The 26,833-nt window shown below is 37.0% G+C and overlaps 1 protein-coding gene across 8 annotated transcripts in view; it reads right to left on the reverse strand.

The window, feature by feature from the left end:
- LOC124870024 (pituitary adenylate cyclase-activating polypeptide type I receptor-like) overlaps positions 1 to 26,833 on the reverse strand; it is a 50,694-nt gene that overhangs the window by 16,514 nt on the left and 7,347 nt on the right. For all 8 annotated transcript variants that reach the window (XM_047368391.1, XM_047368397.1, XM_047368396.1 and 5 more), the window contains exons 3-11: positions 21,958 to 22,051; positions 10,247 to 10,357; positions 10,036 to 10,136; positions 9,845 to 9,942; positions 6,879 to 7,011; positions 2,996 to 3,149; positions 2,813 to 2,873; positions 985 to 1,054; positions 570 to 661 (exon numbers count right to left, since the gene is read on the reverse strand). In XM_047368391.1, coding sequence (XP_047224347.1) covers positions 570 to 661; positions 985 to 1,054; positions 2,813 to 2,873; positions 2,996 to 3,149; positions 6,879 to 7,011; positions 9,845 to 9,942; positions 10,036 to 10,136; positions 10,247 to 10,357; positions 21,958 to 22,051 — 914 coding nt within the window. The remainder of the gene's footprint in view (positions 1 to 569; positions 662 to 984; positions 1,055 to 2,812; positions 2,874 to 2,995; positions 3,150 to 6,878; positions 7,012 to 9,844; positions 9,943 to 10,035; positions 10,137 to 10,246; positions 10,358 to 21,957; positions 22,052 to 26,833) is intronic.

Below are 26,833 nucleotides of genomic sequence, written 5' to 3' on the forward strand. Positions count from 1 at the left end.
GAGCTGACCGGGAGTGATGTCTGACTAAACTACAACTCCATAAAGAGGCTCAGGCTTCCTGGCAACAGGTAGTACATGTGAGTGTAAAAGAAAGGTGGACACAACAGGTTATAAGATACTTTAAGTACTTGGCTTCTTTGCAAAAATCGGTTTATATTGTATTTTTATTTTAGCGCTACTTAAAATTTGCATTTCAAGTAAGACTGTCCACCAACATCATAAATAACATACTTTAAATTTGGCGCAATAACATTTTTAACAACAATTTAAAAACATTATCCAGTGCAAAATATGTGCTACTCAGAGCAACAATATGACTCACTCATGTTTTTTTTTTTTTGATAAGATATACAATATAATAAATTATCAATTAATACTTGTTTGCCGGAACTAATCATCAGTTTTGTGCAAGACCAGAGACGAAACATTTTCATTTAAAAAAATCTAACGTATTTCACTTTTCATTAAACTACACGGGTGTAAGGTAATCAAATTTTAAAACAGTTTTAAAAAAGATTTGACCTCTCCAAGCATATGTTTCAGTGTCTGATTTCTTTAATGCAACTTACAGATAAATGCTGGACTCATTTCCTCCGATATCAGGGGACTGCAGCTTTTGCACCAAGATGATGATGATTCCAATGAAGAGGACAAAATTTATCTGCCAAAAAACACACATGTGTATAATATGTGATTCATTTCTACAAAACATATTAATTTACATTTCTAGCTGTTTGGTCTGGTGTGATTGCTTATGTCTTTTTTAGGAAAGAATTTTGCAGGAAGCACAACAAACGGTCATTTTTAGTAAATTGCCATTCTTTGCTCATTTTCAACAAGCTTTTACTGAGTCAAGCTTTGAACTGCTGGTAAAATGTTGTTTATTACATTATCTTGATTTATTAATGGAGATGTAAGCCAAATTGTGAAAATAGAAATTGTTTCCTTATCATAGTAAAAGAAGAAAATATGCAATGAACCTACCATTATTGAAGCCACAACGGGTCCTTTAATTACCCACCAGAGGGCAGTGTGCTCATTTGTATCCCAGCATCTGTGGACGATGACCAGCATGTTTTTAGAAATCTTTCAATACGGCCAATGAAACTCTCTCGCACCATTTCGGTTTATGTGCCTACATTTACCAGTGTAACTGACCCTGAACCTTTAAAGAGTCTGTAGCATATTTCAGTCCAGGTGTAACTATTGTAGTTTTCATGCTTCTCTCATTCAATGGTGATCTGATGCCAAATAAAGCATTGAAAATGCAAATTGTCATGAGAAAATGTTTATTTGATCTTTGCCTGTTTTACAAAGAATTTTCTGTTTAGTATGGAAGAATGCAGTTTAGGTTTGACCAGTCTATGTAGGTTTCAAACTAGCAATGACAAAAAAAAAAAAAAAAAAAAAATACTGGATTCCTTAAAAACAAACAAACAGTAAATTAGTCCTTCAAGCTAAAAATCAGTTGCCAATCTTAGCAAGATTGGCAACTTAGAACTTAAGAACTCTAAGAAGCTCTGTTCTTAATGACATGAGAGTCTGAGCGTGTTAAAATCATCAACGAGCAACATGATCAACATTTCTATCCTGGCAATTCTCCAAGGAGAACGAGCAAAGTTTGAGAAAGCAGTAGTAAACTATGAGGCACTCAGTGTGTTGATCAGTCGACTGGAGTGCACGGAGGCGTGGGGACCAAGTGCAGCAGATAAAAGGCAAAAATCAAATAAAACTGGCAAATGATCGAAGAAAAACAGAGTCCCATATCTCAGATACATGGCCATTAAAACCAAAAGTTAAAACAAGTCCAAGGTATGTCCCTTATGTGTAGGACTGCTCACAAGCTGGGTCAGGTTAAAAGGAGCAATCAGGTTTACAACGTCTCTAGTGAACGGCTTGGTTTCACAGCATACGTGGATATTTAAAACACCACCATCACGACCGTTCATAATATAAAATAATCCGAGACCAAAAGTCAGCAAAGTCTTGAAGAAAGGTATAACTAAAACTGGCTCCCGGTAAATCAGCACACACACCTTCGGAGATTCACATTTATCCTCCAAAAATTGGACCTCAGAGCTGGAGAAACTGTCAGTTTACCTGCCGTCTGGAAGAAGAAGTTTGGAGAATGGGATGAGGTCTCCAACCCGAAGCCACTAGTCCAGGTTCCACAAAGAGAAGAGATCATTTAGTGTAATAGTTATGTTTGCTACAGATCTAGTGTTAATGAGGGCTGAGCGGATGATCAATTCCTCCTTTTTAGCCAGTGACAGGGCCCGACTCAGCGGTTGAAGGTTGCAGAGCTCAATGCCATGTCTGAGCAGCGGGGCCCGGTGAAGAGGAGGTGCTGCTACCAACTGGTGAGACTGGTCCGTCGGCTCACTAGTAACAACAGGAAGGATCCAGGACTCCTACTGGAACAGGTATTTCCCACAGAAGACCACAGGAAAGATTTAATCCACAGCAGAACACCACCTCACTTTCCCTGTTTCCCAGGACGCCTCCTGTGCTGAGGGACTAAAAGTGCGATGCAGGTAAGGTGGGATTTCCAGCAGAAATGTTGTCATGTTTGATGCTTTATCTCACAATTTCCACTTCAAAATTAACTCATGATAGTGTCCAACGTCCATGAGAACTTGGTGATCGTATACCAGAGCAGCAGAAACATCTTGCCACTAATTTAAATGTGGTAAAATGGCAAACAAAATGGAAAGCAGGCCAGACAGACGGTAAGCCGCACACAATGGTGCCGTCTTGTCATTATTATAGCTACGCCATATTTGAAAGATTGGGATAAAAAGTTGTTACATACCCTGTGTCGTTGAAATGGAGCCTCAGAACAGCCCAGACAGTCACACAAATAGTGGGAGTTCCTGTTATCAATAATTATGATAAGATAAAGCATAAAGAACACACCACTGGAAAATATTTGAGGTGCAGATGTGTTAGGCAGTTAAAAAAAACTGAGGTTAATCAATCAAAAAGTGCTACGTACCCCACCCCACAATGGTGTACCAGTAGAAATAGCGTCTCTCAGGGAAGAAGGTCTCAACCAACAGAGTAAAGAGATACAGGCCCTCGATGAACAGCCAGAAATAGTTGGACATGACACAGTAATGGAAGAAAATCATCACTGCTTTACATGCCACCTGAATGAGGAAACACAGGGACAGACCTGTTAGAGTAGCAGGATGCAAAGAGACGCCTAAGTTGTGATCGTATACACGTATTTACAGATCCATTCAATAAGTTAGAATATTGTTGAAAAGTTCATTTATTTAAGTAACTTGGCTCACAAAGTGAAACACATTATTTAGATTAATCGCACACAAGCTGATGTTTTCAAGTCTTTATTTCTGGATTTTCTGCTTACAGCTAATGAATACGAAATTAAAGTCAAAATATACCAATAAAAAAAAAACGTTTTTAATACAGAAATGTGGGCTTTTTGAAAGATATGTTTTATAAATGGTTAAAGGTAGTTATTTTCAAAAAATACTCTTAGTGTGACAAACAATCCTCATTGGAACACATATTCTAATTTATTGAATATGACTGTAGATGTTTTGCAAAAAGAAATCTCATCTTTATCTGGACTCGCTGCTTGAGCGCCCTGAGTTCCTGCCCTGATTATTGTTGTGTATCAAATGTAATAATAAATAAATTTGCAAGGAAAAAATGTTTAGTAGTTGGCTGAACTGACCAGCTCACATGTTTACATTAACTCTCCACCATGGATAACATGATAACCCAGAAATGTCAAATGTTTCAGATCAATGCTTCACCACAACAGAGAAAATGTTTATTGATCTCAGAGGTGACAATAAGACTCAGGCCAAGAGGAAGGTGTGTCTTATCAGTTTATCTAAGGCTCTTTGCTGGTGTTCAAACCTGCTGCTTTAATTGCTGTTTTCTACTCTCCAAACATTTCCTTTTAAAAGTAACTTTTATATTTTCTCTGCTTGATGTTTAGAGCATGATATTAGTGACATAATTTAGTTGATGTGTATGGACTCCCAATAGATTATCAGCACATAATCATAGTTTTATTCAAAGGAGTGTTTACAAAACTGCAAAGTAGAACTATGTGAATAAGGCATATGGCGCAGCATATATGATACCGCTCATTGCTCTCCTTTGCCAATTTAAATGTACTGCTCCCAGTGGGGTCTGATGATCTAAACAAATCCCTTGTCTCTGAGAAATATAGAACACGGTCTGCAGAAATTACTACAACTACTTTTGAATTACTACAGAAGATTTTCCATCATCAGTTTATATCAGGTGTGTTGAAGCAGGGACACATTTCAAACTTTCAATTCAAAAATGTTTTACCAATCCAGAAATTAAATTCAATTATATTATAACTCAAACTATCTAAGTGTCTTTAAAGAGTCATTGAAACTGGTGATGGCTGTGGGCAGGAAACATCTTCAGGAACAGTCTGTATTACGCTACATCCAGAGCTGTGGGCCCTGAGACCAGGCCTGCGAAACAAGATGCTACAATGTACGGTTCCTTGCACCCCTGAAACATTTTCCCAGGTTACAACCACAAACTTCACTGTTTTAATTGTAGAGAATAACTACGAAGTGGAAAAGGAAAGAGTTTTAAATGTTTATTTTAATAAAAGGTATAAATATGAATGAAGAGTGTAGCATGCATTTGTATTCAACCCCATTCAGTCAATACTTAATAGAAACACCTTTCTTCTCTGTCATTACTGCCAGTAGCCCAGCCTAACATTTTTCCCATTTGTCTTGATTGGAAAGGTAGCTCTGTGAAGAAATTATTTTAAAGTCTTGCTACAGATCCTCAGTTGAATTTAAGTATGGCTATTGCAAAAATATAAATGTGCTTTTTTAACCCATCTAGTTTAGCTGCGATCAGGGTCATTGTCCTGTTGGCGTTAAACATCCTGACGGCTAATGTCTTTTGCAGTCTGTAACAGGTTTTCATACCAGGATTTCTCTGTATTTAACACCATCTATCTACCATCTATCTATTTTCCCATCATGTTTGATAGGTTTCATTGTTCCTGCTGAAGAAAAGCATACCTACAGCATAATGCTGCCTCCACCATGTTTCATGGTAGGGATGGTGTGTTCAGGGTCATGCGCAGTGGTGGTTTAATGACCCATGTTTGTTATGCATTTTGCATGCAAACGTTCAGTTTAGGTCTCATCTGACAAGAGAATCTTCCTTCACATGTTTTCTGCCTGTTGATTTTGTTTTATAACCTAACCCTGCTTTAAAGTTCTCCACAACTTTAGCTGTTACCAGTCTGCTATGTTCTTTGGTTTTCATGATTGTTTAATAACGTTCTCTAAAAAACCTCTGTGGCTACAAACAGAACATTGTACTGAAATTAACCTATGCACATGTGAACTCAATGTAATAATAAAGTCTCTTCTGAGGGCATCTGGTTGCATTGGATTTTAATTAGAGATATGTATTGTTAAATGAGGCTGAATACAGATGCATCCAGACATTTTCGATTGTTATTTTGTAAAAACATTTGAAAAGCTTGAATTGTTCTCCTTCTACTTCACAATTATGTGCTATTTCATGCTTGTCTATCAAATGCAATCCCAGTAAAATACATTGAAGGTGGTGTTTGTAAAGTGGCAAAATGCTTAAAGGTTCACGGAGAATGATTACTTTTGCATTAAACATCCTGCTGAAATTCTGATCAATTTCTTCATAAACATCTTGTTTAGTGTTTAAATCTCGTTCAACTTTACATTCAGTAGTTGGTCATTTGCAGCAAACTTTCTCCAATGCCCCCAGGAAGAGGAGGTGAAGGGTAAGTAGAGCAGTGGACTGTGTAAATACTGTTATTTTGGATATTTTGGGCTTTATTTGGCTTTTAATTATCTTTTTTCAGTCTGATGACTCCAAATGCTAAAATAAGAGTCAGGATTCTTATTAATTACTGTATAAACAGATGTGGTCGGTGCCGTTAGTAGTGGTCAGTAATTATCTCTAATTCCTCTCAAAATGCTGCATGAACTGTCTAAGGGGAACATTCAAACGACCCACAGAAATGAGTCACCTGAATGTCAGGTGAAGTGTAATCTAGTGACACCATGTTAATGAATGGTCTCCATGTTTAGAGTGGGGTCACACAATTACAGCACTGATCTAATTCAGAGTCCCTCCATGATGATGACCTTGCAATCACTATGGCAACAAAGGTAAAGGAGTAGATTTAAAAACAAGACTACAGTAGCCATTGAGATGGTAATGGTCAGCAGTAAAATATTTCAGCTGGCCTTTCCAAAGCTATTAGCTTTTATAATTAGGGTTATTTCTCATGCCTGCTTACCAAAGTGAGCAGTGAGTTGTTTCTATGGGAAGGCTCAGAGCTTGTTCTGCAATTCTAATCAAGGAGTTTTAATTCTTTGGTAGTGTGTTTGTTTTTAGTCAAATTTGAAATCTGGTTGAAGTTCTTCCAAATGAAAAAACACAGCCAGAAAAACTGAAGGATAAGTGTTTGCAGCAGTTCTGATCGTTCACATATAAGCAATGCTAAATGCTTGCTCATATTTACAGTAAAGGCATGTCATCCTTTACAACTTCCCTTTAGTCTAACTATTTAATACGACTCTATGGAAAGGACGTAAATGACATTCTGTCATTCCTGAGAGCAAATGTACTGTCTGAGCGGGGACTCCTTAGAACAATAAAAACCCAATTGTGCAATTTCCCGCTTCAGATTGATATAAATGTAGCAATCAACTTTGCAATTTATTATGAAACATTCATTAATAGCTAAACAAGCAAAATTGTTTTCCTTTCCTACGGTGAAACACACACCCTATTCTTGTCTCTAAAATCCCACACAGGATATATGATAACCAGAAGAGGTAACTGACTATATGCACAAAGCAGTGGTCGCTGTCTTCTTGAGCATACAGCACACCGTCCTTGATGAAGACGGAGATGGCTCTCAGAATGAAGGACACAAACAGGTTCATGTGAATGAAGTTTCTGGTGCAGTGCAGCTTCCTGCAGAAATGGGAGAGGGAGAGCACAAACAATTCATATTTTATCACATCTTGGGCTCAAAGAATTAGGGCAATGTTTAAAACCCTGAGCTACAACTTTCCAATTAAATGTCAGTTTGAAATGAAGTGAGTTGTGTTGCATTCCTAATGCTTATTATCTGTCCTTGGTGAGCGGTAAAATGCTAGTTTGCAACGGCCTTCTAACAGGTTTGATTAAACATTTTGTATTAGAGTATGCTATTGCAAGCAAAAGAAATAGTGACAAGTAATATCTTTATAAATAATAAAGCCTGTTAGAGGGGTGAGCAAGGTAAAAATTAAGAAAGCCCCAAGCACATTTTAAAAAACCAAATTTGTGTTGAAGACTTGCAGAACTGTACTATAGGGAGACATTGCTGTCAGTTTAGCGAATCTGGGTTTTTCATAACAATCCAAAAGTTTTTCACCCTTACCACATTCATAGTGAAATAGAGACTGTATTAGCTGCTTCCTTTCTATGTGTGTGTCATCATACACCCCCAGCTGTGCTCGGAGAGCTGTGTAATGTGCAATTGAAACACTAATAAGGGTAATAATAATAATTTTCTGTGTTAAAAGCAAAGAGCTAAGCCTACGAAGCAGAAGAACGTTTTTATAGGTTTTGTGCACACAAGGTTAAATAGAGCATCACTGAAAAATGTTACAACAAAATGATCTAAGAGTCATAGAGGGTAAAAATGAAAGGGTAGACTAGATCTCCAGAAAACTGATCTGCAAACAAACAAAGTCAGCAGGAGCAAGATGTCAATTCTTTTAAGACTCCTGGAGTGTATGAGAAGTTATATCTTTCATGACATTTGGGTATTCCTACAAAGAAAGGTGACAAACTGACAGACCGAATATGAATGATTTGTAAGCACTGAGCCTGTGTAAATACTGCGACTAGCAAACAGTTAGCTGCTCTGGAACTCCCTCTAAAACTAAACTGAAGGCTGCACTGATTTGATCAGTTCTAGTTCAAAATCAAAGAGGTCCTTTAAAAACACAGTTTAAGTTTAATTAAAGCTTTTTTAATTATTTGTAAAACACAATGAAGGAGCATTTTCATGGCTTTTTGTCCTTTTTGGCCTCTATGCATAAAGATCATATTTGGACATGCCAAACCTGAATTAGAATATTTCACACTCATTAGAGATCGAAAGCAGAGTTCGTAGTTTGTGAAACCTTTATTCAATTTATGAAATAATCAAATGCGTATTGTTAGTTTTCCCCAAGTCACATATTCTTCTCATGAGTCCAATATCATGTACAATCTCGTCTCGTGATCTTGATTTATTTTTACAATTAGTAGTAATATCTCTATGATCAGTAAAGCATCAGCTATTCTGAAATTCGAAATCTGAGGGGGATAAAAACTCTGGAAGAAGAACCTAACAATAGAAAACTGCAGTTACAATCTATAAAACTGAAACAACACTTTTTCATCATGATGTCAGTTTTTATTTTCTCAAACAAACCAGATAACCAACTCATGATCTGAAGAAATATATTCAAAGTTCATCAAGCAGCGCATATGATCTCTGTTGCATTAATAGAGATAAAGATAACAAGAATGTATGGGTATAGTAGAACCTTTCCTTCTGTTTTCACATTCCTCTGTATAGATTTAAGAGTGTACGCAGATCTTTATACCTCGCAGTAAGGCTCACACTCCGTAAATCCACCACCTGTGACTTAAGATTTGACAAATGTGAAAGCCCCAAAAGCCAGTTTCCTAACAGACACAGCTGCTTCATGCAGCGCAGATCAAAATTCTGTAGAGCACACTAAAATGATCCATAGCCCTGGCAGAATTTGATTTAAAATTATTTTCATTCAATCAAGAAGCTTGTTTCCAAAAGTATATATTTTTCAAAATAACTATGTAAAAGGAGTATACATTTTGAAAAAGAAATCTGGTTTTAAAATTAGAGCATTGAAAACTAGCAATCCTAATCTCAAACATCAACAGAAAAATCTTTGCATTGCAGGAATCTAACCCGTCTTGAAATTGCTACCTAGCTTTTTACAAGTTTCCACTGGTATTCTGAAGATTTATCTTTGACAATGAGCTCCATGTATTTGAGTTTGGAAAGCCAGCTGCCATCACCCTAATCTTTAACACCCACAACAGAGGATCAAATTCAAGTCAGGGCTTCGGCTGGACCATTCCAAAATTTCTCATATTCAGAACAAAATACTCTGGTAAAATTAAAAGATTACTTTAAACATAGGACTGCAAGGGGTAAAATAATTTAGGGCTAGTTGTAGTAGTGAAGGAATAATAATTGTTGGTAAAAATCCCATCTTTTCTACCCTTATGAGGGAGATAGTTACTTTTTAATTATAAATGTAAAAGTTCACACTTGTTAGCAGTAGAAACCGCAGTACACGTGTAATCAGAGGCTAAAATGCTGCTGTAGCAACAAATTAGTGCTATTGACCACCCACTCAGCTTGAGTTATGCATATAAATATTTGCTACAGATTATAAGGGCTGTATATGGCCTATAGCTTAATATAATTGATAAGCAGTATTTGACTCCTCAGTGACTTCTCTGTCTGACACAATTAAAACATATTGCTGCTCTTGTGCTCTTTGCAATAGACAAAACAAAACACACACCACTAATTGAAATCACTTAGTTGAAGCCTTTTAATTAGTTTATTTAGGGAGTCCCACTGCGATCAGACATTTCTTTTGGAACAGATATCCTGCAGCGGTTGATATTCTGTTTATTGTAGTAACAGTAGCAACTCACTATAGTAGGAGCCAAGAACACAGACTTTATGTTTCTATTTCAGTTTGAAACCCACCTGAATCTGCAGAGAATGACCATGGCGGTGGTTAGAGAGACCAGCGATGTGCTGTACCCGACTGTATACAGGGCTTTGACTGATGCATAATACATGCCCTGATTATTGAGAACAACAATTAGTCTCTATAAAGGGAGAAAAAAACAACAACAATGTTTTACTTTTTGTACATGAGAGAAAAAGGGTCATACAGGGTTGGTGGTGTTGTCATAAAGAAAGCAGATGTCCACATAGTGAGGATAAGGCTCAGACCAGCCATACTCTGTACAGTTGCGATTGACCTTCCCAATTTCTGAAAATTAAAAAAATATATTTTTATGCCTTAAGAAAACTGAGGAGAAGCCCCTATTTCGACATTCAAAAAACATTACATAAGATGTTCAGGTAGACCAGGCTACTCACCATCTTCAGGGCTCATGATATCATGAAAGAGCTCTGGACAGTTGACCGTCACAACATCGCCAACGTCGGCAGCCTGCCAGCAGGTAAAGTTGTCCCACATCCACGGACACACTGAAACACATGGTCACATGGAAGTCAGTGGGATGCTCTTTTACACAATTCTTAATGTTTTATTTCAAATTTAAATAAAATGATAAAGATAAATAATAATTCACTCATGAATATCTCATAGTTTCTGGGTAAACATAATTAATTCCTATAGAGTAATTTGGTACAATTGTTAAGACTACCAATACACTGTCTCCTGCTGACAGTAAATTCAATGAAATGTTTTCTTGACCAGACGGTATTTTGAAAGAAACAATGAATCTTAATGAGTACGACTATTAAAAGTCAGCCAGAATGTTCATGGTTTCTCCTGGGAGTTGGAGAGGTCCCCTGTGGTTTATCAAAAGAACAATGAACTATCATTTCAAGTGACAAAATGTCAAAGTTTACTGACTGTTTTTCAGCATGCACAAAACTTCTTTTCTCTTTGTAAAGGTTCATATTCATGGTAGCAGAATATCTGGGCCCTGGGCGCTTTGTGGCAGAACCTATTAGCAGCAGTGGTAACTTATTAATGATGTGTGTGCAGCCTGTTTGTGGCTTGGACATCAGACAATCTGCCAAAGGTACATCAACGTGGGCCTCATGACAGGGCTAACAACCCCAGATTTTTCATGATTTTCTCGATTTCTGTCCACAACAAAGATACTTACATAAAGCAGTTTAAATGCACAATTTATTGCTCTCAAAAAGTAAAATGTTCATGCCCCTTGCTCAAAGATGTTAGTATGAGTCTCCTCTGAAGATCAGGCTCTTAGCTGGGGAGAAGCGCAAACCTCCCAATTGTGCATTCAGCTGCTTGGAGACCAAGGTGTCATGGTATGACATCCTTGGACTTGGTTTGTGTTTTTGTATTAACTGTTCTTAGGTCTATGGTTTCCTTTATTGTTAATTAGTTCCACCTGTCCCTTATGCCTCCATGTCTCCTTGCCACACCTGTTCTTAGTTCCTGTGATTACCTGCCTTTGTTTTCTCCCTGTATATTAGTTGGTCTGTGTTATTTGTTCCCCGCTGGTTCCTCCGTCACTATTCCTCGTTCACTTCCCCTGTTTATGTTCAGTTTTGCTACCAGAACTATGTACACATGTACGTTTTTGGCTCGACTCATGTTTGTACTTGTTGGATTATGTTACGTTTTGGAGACCTTTAATTAAAGAAAAGTCTTCCTCTCATCATGCGGCTGCCATGCTCTTATCTGCACTTTGGTCCGATCCAAACCAAGAACGTGATACAAGGGCTGCTCCAAGTTCTCCAGTCTGCAGTTTAAATATGAAATGCATCTTTGATACTGTCTAAAGAGTAGCCCTGACATTGCATTTAGCGATGAGAAGAAGATATTTGGTGGTCGAGGAGGAGGAGTCTCACTGGGTTGATGACAATAGTCACAGCGTAACATATAAAAAGGTTCACGCTTCAAAAACTCAGTGTGATCAGCTCAGACTGATTAGTTAAAAATATACAGACTTTGGATTTATGTGCATAATTCCTCCTGAGCTCATCCGCTGTGAAATGCACATAGAGCACCGCACTAGGTGTTGGAAAATATTCATGCTATGCTTATAGGATTGGTATGGCTATGCTTAAGTATGTTTAATAATGTGTGAAATAAAATGTATTGTGTAATTTAGAGGAGGTCTGCTAACAGGCTCCTGTGTGTGTTTGACTTAGATTATTCTACCCAGTGATAAGATATTTCAGTATGTAAGACTTACTTTTGCCCAGTGACAACAAGATATTTTTATATGCAAGACTTCTGCCCAGTGACCACAGATATTTTTATATTTCTACATATGTAAATAAAGGTCAAAAGTAGAAAAACAGGAAGTGTCGAAAAGTCAGCTGAATGGGTGTCAGACAGCTCCAGATATGAAATCAGACAGTCGATTAAAATGTATGTTTTTTCATGTACAAGTATACGCCTGGCTTTTGAATAAAGACTGCTGTTCTTGGGGAAGTAATCAGAAGTTTCGGAAGTTTCAGAAGGATTCGGACGATCTTCTCCCTGTACTGGCATCTAAAGACTGCAGTCTCCGTGTTTCTTTTATTACTTTGTTTTTAACAGTATAGGAGGTCTAGCTTTACCAAACAAACGAGCATGCAGGAGTTTAGGGATAACTCCAACATTTTATTTCACACATTATGAAACATACTTAAGCATAGCTATACCAATTCTATAAGCATAGCATGAATATTTTCCAACAATTTAGTTCTTATTACAGGTTAAAATGATTGAACAGGATGGAACAATTGCCGCTGCCTTGCTTTGCAAAAAAACCTTTTCTCATGCTTCTTATAAGCTGATAAAAATATTGGCGGTGTTTCCTACACCCTAGAGATGCAGAAACTGATGCCGGTGGTGCAGACACCCCCCATACTTATAGGGAAAATACATTCTCAAATGAGAAAACACCCTGATGCAGATGTAATAACTGTGCCGGTAGCATGGAGGATGGCCAATAAAGATGCAGGGAAAAACCTATGCGCACAGAGCTAAGAGCGCGGCAGCATCATGGTTTTCCAAATTTAATCCAATCAAGTGACATTTCAATGTTCTTGGAAATCCAGGAGACCAAAGGACAGTTTTAATCCAGTGTGAGGGGGGTCTAACAGTGAGCTATGAAAGACATGCACCAACACCAGTGAACGTTCTTGATTTGCTAGAGAATTAGTGAAAGAAAAGACAAGTTAGATTTGTGACTGTTGTATGTATGTATGTAAATTAATGAAAAGGTAATTCACCGAAGCTTAAAACAAAACATATAAGAAAAGACAAGACAAGAAGCAAGACACTTTGGTCCCAGAAATTGTTGAGGGGGTAGGTGGCTGTGCAGAAAATCAAAGGCAGTCAGTATCTTTTGTCTTTTTTTTTTTTTTTTTTCAGAGGGAACCACAATACCACATTTTTTTAAGTGTTGGTACTCTCAGTGCTTTTAAGTTAAAAATCCCTCAATTTTTCCAAAAGCTGCAGCTGTCATCACTGTCACTGTTCTTCACAGAAGCTATCCATAATAGGAAGAAACTGTCACCTCTGCGACAAGGTAAACGGCAGAAAAGTGGTTGTGGCTGTCTATCTGAGGCTGAACTTGTATGATCTGTCAGACAGAAATGATCACAACAGACAAAGAAAAACCATCAAGTGTTGCTTTGACACTGCATGTTGCAAGTGATGAGTTTTTATCACCAGATAAGTTGCAACAACAAAGCAGCGAAAACATACACGTAACTTCATTTAAGGTGGCAATGTCATATTTTTAGCCAAACAGTTGTTCATACACACACAAGTTCACTAATCATTTATTTACACCTCAATTTCTTCTTTCTACACACCTTTGTTTGCATATTACTTTTCCTGCTGAAAGCAACATCCAAAGAAATAAACGGTATAGGGCACAATTAGAGAACTTGTTTGGTTCTTAGTCATGAATTAGGAGTTTTATTGCTGTTATTTTTATTACATTTGAAAGCGAAAAAGAAGATGCAGATCAGCAAATTAGATTTTGCACGAACTGAATTTGTGATTTATCAGTTTCAAGAAGAAAAAGTCATTTTAGTTCAGAACATTTTGTAGGATTTTAAGAAATATTTTACATGTTTTTTCACATTTAAACATTTCCAAACTGACGAAGAAGACCTTCACTCATTAGAAATTAAATGTCAGCGTAATTGGATTGAAAAACCTTCACATGGCAGTACTCTGTCCTTACTTCCGGAAGAAAATGTACAAACAACTTTGCATGACTGAAAGCAACCCTTTCACTGTTCACATTGCTTCTGCATGATAAATGACTCTCATGGAAATCATTTCCATGTATTTCAATATATTTTACTGAACAACACTTACCAAAAGATTAATTGTAGTTGATATTTTTTATCGTTTATCTTTACAAAATTTTTTTTCTGCTTTTATTGTGAGCTGCAAACGTGAAGAAGAAATATTTGTCTCTATTTTTAAAGAGATACATTTTGCTACATATACTGACAACTGCTCAGAAAAGGAACTTTGACAATCGCACTCATTTCAGATCATTCCAGTTGGGGAAATTAATATCTTGGAAACATAAACTAAATGTTTGTAAAGGTTCTCATATTTAAAGCTATTTTATTGCAACTTTAACCTAATATTCCATCCTTTATATTTCTCATGCTGATTATCCCTCTCCTGGTACAATCTATTTTTGTATCTCTCCATTTTCTCTGTCTTTACCCTCCACCTACCCTATTTTGCCATCGTTTTTACTGCAGCAGTTATTAGGGAGCTGCAGAGACAGACCCAAGTCTGTGCTGTTTGTGTTTTGAATACATTCTGCAGTGTGGATGCATCTATGTGTGCATGTGTCTCTTTACGTGTGTGTGTGTGTGTATATATGTTTGCAGATCTTTTGCCTCTCTGCTTGCCTCTCTAATCTGTTTTGGTTCTGTCTGCTGAGCCGGACACGAAGCCAATTACTTTTTAAAGGGCAAATCAGAGCCAAATGAGCCGCACTGAGCCATACAGGTAAGGCTTAATAAAACACTCTGTCTGCATCGCTGGCCATTACACAAGATCCTACAGCATGCTGAATCTTCACTGGGCAGCAAACATTCAGCATGCACATAACACGCTTTCTGCACATGAAGGTGTGTGGAGAGCACACAGATGGATCTACAAGACAGAAGTAATATCCTTCTTTAATCCCATAAGTGCATTATTTATTTTTATTCTTCTTGGGTTCAACCAAAGCAGAACAGGGGTGCCTTTTGATTAGATGAGAATTTATTTATGATCTTCTGATGATGATAAGACAGTTGGAAAAAAAAAAAAGAAGTAATTGGACAGCTGGTAAGATTTACGCTGATTTCATATTGTTATTATCAATTAATTATGTCCAAGTTTGAAAAGAAAACTGTTTTATAGCTACTCTTAGGATTAATTAATTAATCTAATGTTCTAACAATGAAATTGTGCTGAAATGTGATCATAAACAGGAGTCAAAAAAGAACAATTAAACAGACACACAGTATTTTGTACCAGTTTAAAAAAGGATGTGTTTTGTAATGGACAAAAGTTCAGTCAGTATTTATGTGGAAATCTCTAAAAAGCATTTCAGTTTATCTGAAACCTTTTTCATTCAGGGTGAAATGATCATACAAACAGCTAAAAATTTCCAAACATAAACTGGAGGCAAAAATTGAATTTGTTGTAGTTTTATAGATCCAACAGGGCCAGGATTTCCCATACAGGCTAAAATATAAACCAACCCTACTTGATTAGGTGCCATTAACTAGTTTCACCTTGATCACAGGTCATTGACACAGTTCTGGCACAAATCTGGCTGCATACATGATCTCTGGTCTTGAAAGAACTACTAGATTTCATTTAAACACACTTGTCTCAACTTTTAAACAAAATCCAATATTTAAAAAAGGTTGAGGTGAGGGTTTATCCTAATGCTTAATGTTAGTCTGTCTTTCACAATTACAAAACAACAGTTACACCTCTTCAGATTGTTAAGTACACGTACAAAAATTGTATTCTGTGAGTCAAAAACCTCTTACAATCACATTTCTGCTGCAAAAAATCCAAAACAAATAGTGCAAAATGAATTCACACACCTGTATTCTTCTTACAAAAGTTTTATTATTTTTTTTTTCCTAACACAAACCAATGAATTCAGCTGTACACATCTATTGCTGTGAGTCACAAATGCTGATTTACAAGTCATTCCTTCTATGTGGCGCACTTCCCAACTGCACTGTGACTCACCTCTTTGCTGACAACCACCAAAACCTCTACACCCACCCTTTCCCCCGCATCCCCCCATAAAAAGAGAAGGATTTAGAGTGTGAGAAAACAAGTTTAAACTGCAAAGGACGTCTAATGTCTGGTAAAAATAAAACATTTTGCAATAGAAATAGTTTGTGGGGGGTTTTTATGTACAGCTTTCCACTGTCAGCAAAGAAGTTGGAAGATCAGCTCATTTATCAAAAAGCTCATGTATTCAGCTCATTTATGGTGATATAAAAGGTTACCCTATGAAGTGTTGCACACAGAAAGCATGTAGTTAAAAAACAACAGAACTTTTTCTTTTTCTATTCTTACTCTGAGCTTATTTGATGCTGTTATGGACTGTTGTGCTTTCCTGTTCAGTTCACACCAACGTCTGGTAAAAATCAAACATCTAGTTGTTATTTCCTCTGTAATAGAAATAGTTGGTGGGCTTTTTTATGTACAGCTTTCCACTGTCAGTGCAAAGACTCATGTTGGCCCCCTTTGACCCTTTAACTGATCCCTGTCTCCTCCTGTCCTTTTATAGACGCCATTCTGCTCTTTCTGCTGACAGCAAATCGTTGGTGGGGAAATAAAGGTGCCTGCTTTGCAGAAATTGGGTTTGCAGGCTTGAAAAAAAACCAACAAAAAGAGAACAGAGAAAAATAAAGGATGAAAATACAGAAAATACGGAGGTACATCAGTGGCAAAACGATTTGTGCATTGTAAGTGAATTTGAAGTCACAGAGAGAAATGCTACGGGAGTTTTGTAATTGTAGAATTTTTTCACAATAACATAGCAGTTACACGTCTTCAGATTGTAAAGTACAAGTACACAAATTATATTGTGAGTTACACAACAAAAACCTCTTACATTCAGTTTTGCTTCAATTGATACACAACAAACGGTGCAAAACTATTTGTCCATTGTAATTGTGGAGTTTTGTAATTGTATAATGTTTTCTGTCTTTCATAAATACAAAACAACAAAAACAACAGTTATACCTCTTCAGTTTCTTAAGTACAATAACACAAGTTGTATTATTTGAGTCACACGTTCTTTGTGGTTTCCCTTTTGCCCTAAATGTACCGCCTCAGTGGGGTGTCTGGACCGTTCTGGAGTCTGCAGCTGAACGTCAGCTATTCAGTGCTTATTAAGGCGCCAAAACATTCCAGCAAAATCTGAGCAGAAGTTTAAATCTTATTTTCTCCCGGTGATCAATACACTTGCCAGAAACTTGTTGGACAAACCGTCATTTTGTTGGTTCTATCAGAGTGTGAAACGATCTAAATGCTGCAAAAGTTTAAAATATGAGTTAATTTATGTTTATCGAGGTAAGATGTGAGATAACATGTTCTGCAACTTCTGTCCCCCCACTTACCTGTTGACGATCACCTTACAATAAATGCAAATTACTACTGCTGTTTAGATTTTATATCTCAAATATTGTTGGTTGAAAGGATATTCTTTTTATCAGAAGCTATGTGATAAAGGCATTTACTGGATAGACTATGACCATCTCAAAATTCAGTTATTTTAATCTAGTGTTTAAATATTTTGTTAAAATTTTCATGAAGTATTTTCAGCACTCTTAAATCAGCTGACAAAGTATTGTAACAAGAACACCTTAACACTTTTAATAAGGTCTTGCAATCACATTATTTACATCAGAGATGACAATAGTGTAACTGCTGGACAGAATCCCTCACTGACTCCCAACATCTCACAGCACACTGATGAAGGGGCTTCTGCTGTTGAGAAATATAATACATCACCGAAATTTTTATTGTTGTATTTGTTGTTAAACATGTATAAAAAAAACTAGAAGGATGGGCAGAGGCACAATGAGTATGACAGGCCATATTTCAAATCTGAAAGCCACCAGTATACAGTGGGTTGTTGACCTCTGGACATCTCTTTCACCAATTTGAGAAGAATTGACCATAACTAAAATACTTTATATTTCTTTATGTTGGAAAAGATCACAAGGATGATACATTATTCTAGAAAAAGAAAGCAAATGAAGAAAATCTCACATACTGGAAGATGTTTGGTGGAGGAATGAGAGCAGCAGCACAAACTCTTGTTTTCATTAGACAGTAGTCAGTAACTAAGGGTGTACCAATACAACTTTGTCAATTATCAATATTGTAGCTTTGGGAATTGACTGATACCAATATTGACCCGATATGATATTAGCACGAATCATACATACTATTATTACTTATTTTGTAGAGTGGAATGTTAGAAAAGGCTTGATCAAGTGATATTACACAAACAGAGAACAATAGTCAACAACGATAGGTATGAGAACAACTGACCCATTTATTATTAACCAATGTGTTTATAAACTTTAAACAAAAGAATATTCAACAATTGAGTAAAACGTTCAAAATAACATTTTATGGTCACTTCAGTATTTATTTTTAATTCAGTGCCAGCCTGGGGCTGCTATATGGTGGGAATAACTGAGGGTGGGGAAAAAAAAACCTCAACATTGTCCAACTGTGCAAAGGTAAGAGTCCACAGTTCCAATTTCACTGACTGTGCCTAGAACTGCTACTCTGTTAGCTGTTGTTGTGATCACGTGGACTCTGTATGCAGGATAGAAATGCCGGAGCGAACTAAATGACTGAATGGAGTAGTGGAGCAGAGTGCTTCTATTAATATGCTTCTATCGGAGATTTTAGATGCAGACCAATACAATACAATACTCATTTTTTTGGCTGATATCAGACCGATTTCAAAATCAATATCAGATCAGGACATCCCTAGTATTAAGCCTAGCTCACAACAAAACTGTCAGGAGTTGCGTTGTTAAACTGATTCTGAAACAGACTTTTGAAAAAAACTTAGGATAAGGGTTTAGATCTATAGCAAATCATGTGACCATTACATAACAGGTGGACAGTTATTCATGACTACATGTTCTTGATTTCCCTGAAATGCAATTGGTCAACATACTAGCCTCTAAAAATCCAACGATGCAGTGAATAGGAAGCAATGTGAAACTGAAACAGAAGTAATTAAAAAATTCCCACCATTTCCTGTACCTACTGTATTTTGTGTTTTCCCTCAGCCAGGTTACCCAAATACAAGGAAAAACAATTATTGTTTCTGCCCACAAACCACTCATCTGCATAGTACCACCTGGAATCAAAGATAAACTCACTGCAGAGTCATTTAAAACAATTATACAGCCCAAAATGTTGAAAGCAAATGTTTAGAATTTACTACATGCAAGGACGCAATTGTGAAAATATAAAAGATAAGTGCTTTTGTTTTTGATTAGAAAAAAAAAACAGGCTGGTCATCGAACGAGTGATTTGTCAACTGGTTTACTTCAGTGATTATGTAACTTTACGCACTTACCAGTAAATTATTTTGGTAATAGATCTTTAACCTTGGATAATGAGAAAACGTAATAGGGCCAGTCAAAAGGTCGTCAATTTGTTTCTGTCATATACAGTGTGAGAGATGTAACTATATGTTCCTGGCTGTGCTTAATAATGACTTTTAATTTTACATAATATCTTTATTTCAGTGGGTTCATTACTAGTGCCTGCAATGGTAGTCAGCATACAGAGCAACACAAGAAATAAGCAAATAATTTTATGTTCATTTTAAAAGAACAAAAGTCCTATGTGTGCTGTTATAATGACACTTTTACACTTTTCAGTGAGAATTTCCACATGTCTAATGTTTTTTGGGGCAGAAAAAACATCATTCCAGGTGCTCTAAAAGTGCAGCACCCTGACAGAAAAATAGCCAGTTCAGACGGTTCCTATGACCACCTGTGCATAAAAAACAACAATAAAGCTGTCACCCATCACAAGCCTGAGTAAAGATCAATACAATTTATTTTGACTAAAAAAACCAAGATATCACTGGGCATTTTATTTCAGTGGAAGCAGAGCAATGCACCATAACAATGCGAAGCACAGCACCAGTCAGTCCAACTGGTGATAGCCCATGTTTATTATACAATACCGTTTACTTCAGCCCAATAAACATTGTTTTACGTGTGGGTAGTATTATTTTAATCACCACTTCCAGTATATGCGTTACTCATATGTATTCATCTTAAAAATGCCATACATATTCACCAGGGGGATAGCGGCTGTCATCCTCTAAACACTAGCGTGGTAGCATCGAAAACGTCAGAAGCAGAAGCAGTTTGCTGTTAAAACAACATCAGCCTCACCTCTCCACAAACCCAAAACCCATCTCTGTGTAAGTTCAAGTCATTTTGAGAAACTGGTTAGGAGAAACAGTGCTTCTTCTAGGTGCTGAATGACTGACGTCAAGCTGCAGACACAACTCTTGGGTCCAAATAGTCCTCAACATGGCGGTATTTGTATTTCCGGTTGGTCCATATTTACTGAGTCTGGAGCAGGCAGTGCCCTCTGGTGTATTGCCATATGAATTGTTATGCTCCAGTATAAGCAGTACATTTGGGGCAAAAGGAAAAGCGCGCTGCAAATAAGATTTGTGCCTCACAACAGCAGATTCACGCAGCTTTATTCACTGATTTGTGTTTGTGTTAAGGAAATAAATATAATAACAAAATTGTTTATGGGAAGATGCTGTTACAGGTGTATGAAATGGTTTTTGGATCAATTGGAGAACTGTGAATGTAAGAGGTTTTTGATGTGTGACACAAAGAATACAATTTGGGCACTTGTACTTAAGAAACTGAAGAAATGTAACTGTTGTTTTGTATTTGTGAAAGACAGAAAAAAAATCTACACTTACAAAACTCCACAGTTACAATGCACAAATATTTTTGCACCATGTTCTTAGATCAATTGGAGTAAAACCTTGGATATAAGAAGTTTTTGATGTGTGACTCACAAAATACCTCCATAGATTCTGTATTTTCATCCTTCATTATTCTCTGTTCTCTTTTCGTTGTTGTTTCTTTTTTTTTTTTTCAAGCCTGCAAACCCAATTTCTGCAAAGCAGGCACCTTTTTTTCCCCACCAATGATTTGCTGTCAGCAGAAAGAGCAGAATGGCATCTTTAAAAGGACAGGAGGAGACAGGGATCAGTTAAAGGGTCAAAGAGGTTCAACACGACTGTTTATAGTGACAGTGGAAAGCCGTACATAAAAAAAACCCACAAACTATATCTATTACAGAGGAAAAAACAACTAGATGTTTGATTTTTACCAGACGCTAGACGTCCTTTGCAGTTTAAACTTGTTTTCTCACACTCTAAATTCTTCTCTTTTTATGGGGGGAATGCAGGGTGAAGGGTTTGTGGAGAGGTTTGGTGCCTGTCAGCAAAGAGGTGAGTCACAGTGCAGTTAGGAAGTTGCAATCTGCTGGACAAATTTCGAGCTGCAGGAGACCTGCAGCAGACGCTAATGAAAACCACAATCTATAGCCAAGAAAATAATTGCTTCCAGGAACCACATAACAAGATTGCTGCGTTTTCTCGAAAAGGTGACATTGGAAAAAAATCTGGAAGCAGCTCAGCGTGACATTACGGACAAACATTTTCTTTGGTAGAATAACAGAGAGCAGCACATGCTGTTTAGCAGCCTTTCTGGGAGAGGACGTTTGGAGTGTGGACATAAAGCTTGATCTTTTATCCTTACCTGTTCCTTTCTGATCTTTTAAAACCTAAAATATGCCAAATCATTAAGAGGAAAAAAGCACAGCTTTTTCCACTAATTCTCAGAGGCTGATGGATGACTTTCATCAGCGGATCTTCTGAGTATCCACTGAGTTTCCCAATATACACAGAATTTAATCACAGCAGTGTAAACCATGAAAAGCAACAGCTTAATGCTGAATTATGCACACAGGAGCATGGAGAAACATACACAGGCATATCCACATCCTCCCTTACCGAATTCAATGCCATCTGGGTTGTGCATTGCCATCATGTCCATGCATTTCTCATGTTCACGCTTTACTAGACAGTGCTCGGACTCTGAGGCCACCTGGAGAAAGCAAACAATTAAACTGGTGTCACGTCAAACACAGGTTTTAAAAACTGTTAAATCATATTTTCCTAACACGCTTCACTTAATAACACAAATTTCAAACTTGAAAAATTATGTTGGAAAAATTTTAATCAGCAATTTACAAAGTCTGAAAGGTTAGAGGAGCTCCTTACAGGTTATGTAATGACACTCAGTGAATCAATATTTTTTTAACTGAGAAAAACAACAAAGCAAAACACCTTTGACTTATATTTGAAACAATAAATGACCACAAAAGCTCTACAACAAATGTTTAAAGTCGGATTTAATGCACACAGAAAGCAAACCAGTATTTCCAGCAGTCTTGGAGATGAGGTTATCCAGATCACAAGTTTTCTTTCCTTTGAAAAAATCATCCCACAAACAGGATTTTATGTTTCAAACTATTTTAGATCCACTGGGGTTTAAATCTGATAAAAAGCTGAAAAGCATGTGCGTAGCAGTGATAGGATACATCACCGGACAATCCAACAAAACGATACTTGAAATAAAGCACAAATACAATAGGACTAAGGAAACAACCTTGTAGAACTCCATGAATAGCAGCAATGAAACATGATTTGTTGATTGTTGAGAAATACTTGCGAGTAAACCATGGGTGCAGCTACGCCTTTATAAAGCAAACTAAACTTAAATGCATAGTTGATGCTTCGGTAGGATCTTGGAGACATCAGGCAGCCATCATTAATCAACACAAAGCTAATATCACGCATATATCTGAAAAACATTGAAAAAGCTAATTTAGAGTCAGTAAAGAGGGCAATTTGGATGTAAAAAAGTATGTAGTATTGTTTCTTCCTTTGAATAATAAGACTATGCTCATTTGGATGTTATTAAGAGCCTAGTTTTACTGTTTTTACTAGGCAGAGGGAACATAGGCAATTGTTGGAAATCTACAGCAAATCTTACATAGATATCTAGTGAGCAGAGACACTTGTTGTCAGTGTCTGTTATATTCATCGAGCCTGAAATTGTTTGCTTCTCATTGTAGTTTTGGGGAATATTACTAATTAATTATGATGTTGATTCTTAAAAATCAAACAAAGGCCTTTAAAGCTCTTGTAAATATAATAAAAAACAACCTGCAGTTGCTAGGCCTCAAAAACAATATTTCTTGCTCAGGTGAAAGTCTGGACGTTCTGAAATTCTCAAGTTCCTATTGAAGAAATGTTTGGTGCAGACATGCAAAATGCAAAAATGGCACTCAAGAAAGCCAAACAAAGTGAAACAATATACAGGAACTATTAACTCAGAGGTATTGCAGTCACTGTTTGTCATCTTCTCACTCAACATTTCCTCTTACTCTCTTGAGGCCAATCTCTGTTTTAAACTCGCAGCCCCTCCTTCCCTTTCACGGTGAAATGATAGGTGTAATATATCCCAACCCTCTGAGCCATAGCTGACTCATCACTCTATCTCTGCCCTCTGATATCAATTCACTTCAGGCCTTACTGCCCTGTTAAGATTGGTACGTCGAGTGCCTGAAAATGTCCATGAATTCACTTCCTTCTTCATCATGCTGGACATGGCTGGAAGTGGAAACTGCTGAATGATTTATGAATTATATGAGCATCATATATGTGGTGTATAACATTACCATTTCCAATAGGAAACGAATGAAGGGAGGAACGCAATTGCTTCTTTTTTCTCATTTAAGACCAACATCACCTGTTTTTCATATTGTGGGGGATTTTGTGGATCAATAAAACATTTTCTCCCATACCCTTTGCAAGAAAGAGCAACTTTCATACTCACGCATAGCATCCATGTTGCTAAGCAGCATGTAACCAGCATACTGAAGGCAAAGCTTCCCACATGAGGAATAATTGGATGCAGATGACTAAGATTTGTTTGGCATGATTTCAAACAGACCTGTCAGATGAAAGCATCAATATGTTATTCTAAATTTGTACAACGGAGTTGCAGATATGGTTATGCTTGTTGAAAACAGATTTTTAATGTTAGTTTCAGATCCTTTTTTTTAAGAAATCTCATGTCATTAAATAAAGACATGAGACAAAACAGTTGTTGGAAAGATTTCTTGCCAATAGAAGTTACAATGTTAACATCAGACCATTAAGAATAAATGAAATGAAGCATTGTCAACATTTGTGACCTTTAGTAATCCCATGTCTCCTAACCTGTACCTAGTATTCTGATGATTCTCCATTTAAAACCGATGTTAGCTAAGGTAATATTTTAGCAGCCATCCTAGAGTGCACCTGCATAAAGGGACACCAGAATAAAGAAAAAAGATATCACAAAACCCCACTGACCTCAAATCCTCCCCTGAATAATAATTAATGTCAATTAATGACTCAATTTGCTAAAACTAACATGACCAATACCCTTATTTCTAAAACACAAATTAGCCTTTTCAATTATAGGCCCACTTGGTAAAGAAAATTGAAGATTTCAAGAAATTATTGTTATAGAGACTTTGTGATCCCCAAGATGCCCCTCTTTGCTGCAGTGAATTTGAGATATTCTGTATTCAATTCTTATCCACCTCAGTTTGTCACAACTCCAGCTGTTTTAAACCTTTTATTGATTGCTCTGACTGTGGATGTGCTCTAAACAAGTATGTTCTCTTGTCTTTTCTATATTAAAGAGTGGTTAATAAAAAAAAGGCCTTTGTGTCACCTTAAATTTATACCTATGGGAAACAGGAAACTATGCATTGCTTATTCACATGTTATGAACTTAATTTCAGTTTCAATTCAGTTTATTTATATAGTGCCAATTCACAACACGTCATCTCAAGGCACTCTACAAAAGTCAGGTACATACAAACTACTGTAAATACTTTTTACTGTACTTTAAAAATTAAAGTACAGTAAAAAGAAAACCTTTCAGTTTATTATAATATAGTTACATGCACACACTACAGTTAATAACAAACTTGGATATAGTTTGTTTGGATTTTATTTAATAGCCCAATATACTGCAAAGCATATCAGTGAAGTGGAAGGAAAGGTGTTGGCCATTAATTCAGTCAGTCAGTCAGTCATTTTCTACCGCTTATTCCATAGTGGGTCATGGGGGAGCTGGTGCCTATCTCCAGCAGTCTATGGGCAAGAGGCAGGGTACACCCTGGACAGGTCGCCAGTCCATCGCAGGGCAACACACAAACAACCAAGCACACACTCATTCATACACCTAAGGTCAATTTAGAGTGACCAATTAACCTAACAGGCATGTCTTTGGACTGTGGGAGGAAGCCAGAGTACCTGGTGAGAACCCACACATGCATGGGGAGAACATGCAAACTCCATGCAGAAAGACCCCAGGCCGGGAATTGAACCCAGGACCTTCTTGCTGCAAGGCAACAGTGCTACCAACTGCACCACCGTGCAGCCATTAATTCAGTCCTCCTGTATTCTTTCTAAAACCAGGCTATCCTGCACTTACAGCTGCTAGTCGTTTGGCGTTTGTCTCTACCAGCTTGCACAGAGAAAGAGGTTTTTACTTGTTCTTCTATGCAAAACAGCTCAGGCCCAGTTAGATTAGATGGACAATGACTGAACAATAAGTTTCAAGCCTTGTCACAGATTCTTGGTTGGATTTAAGTCTGGATTTTGACTGGGTTATTCTAATACGTGAATAGGCTTTCATCCAAATTTAGAGCTACATTTCTTGGCTGTATTCTCTGGCTCTTTCTTAAATCTGGATCCTTTAACTAGTCTCCTTTAAGTATTGCCCTTTATTTAATTCTTTATTCAATTTGATCCTGCTAGAGAAAAACACCCCCACAGCATTATGCTCCCATCACTGTTTCACTGTGGGGATGGTGTGTCCAGCTTAAAATTTTAAATTTCATCCACTCTTTTTTGTTGTGTGCTCTACATGACTTATTACAAAATTGAATTTGAAAGGAACTTCTGAAGGCTTTCTTGCAGCAGCGACTGTGGAGTAAACTGCAGAAATTCAAGCAACATCATAAAGAATGATAATATTTAAGATACAGTTTTAATGTATAATTCATTGGTAAAATACGTTGAGTATATTTGCAAAATTTCTGTCTTACGTCTTATACAATAAAGAAACAGAAAAACAGAATACTAGATGGTGCATCAAACAAATAAAAAGACAGAAAAAAGATGGAGTAGCTGAAGAACATTATGCAAATTCTCCTGAAATTCCACCTTAACTAGTCACCATGGCAATACTGCAGGGATACGAGATCAATGAAATACATTTTTTATGTGTGCTTCTTATTCTCTGCTTCCAATCATTTCTCCTCTCTGAAACAGATGTCTGTCCAGATAAGCCCTCCACTCTGCAGATGCAGAACACAGTTTCCCTCCCCAAGGCTATTTTCTGGGACCGGATAGCTCAGTGACTCCCACAGCAGTGTGCAGAACAGATAATAAAATTCCAATTTGACATTGCAGACCACCGGATCCACCGTAAAGACGAGTCCAGACACACAACAAGCACATCATAAGATACACTGTATATATATATATATATATTTTATTTTTTATACACATCTTATATATGGGCAAGGGAGGCGGTTGCAAGGACAATGTTTCTGAATGCAAGATTACATATTTAATTAAATGTAGTCTTAGCTGAGAAAAGATCAAACTGCTTTGTTAATTAGGTGTTACATTTTAGTTATCTTTTAAAAATCAGGTAAAATAAGTAGAAATCTGACTGATGTGGCTTTTAAAGTCCAGCTGTGCTGTATCAGGGCACATAATATGATTCCTCCCACACATCTTGCACAACTCTTTC

The sequence above is a fragment of the Girardinichthys multiradiatus genome, chromosome 6 (genome assembly GCF_021462225.1).
Source record: "Girardinichthys multiradiatus isolate DD_20200921_A chromosome 6, DD_fGirMul_XY1, whole genome shotgun sequence".
Taxonomy (NCBI): Eukaryota; Metazoa; Chordata; class Actinopteri; order Cyprinodontiformes; family Goodeidae; genus Girardinichthys; species Girardinichthys multiradiatus.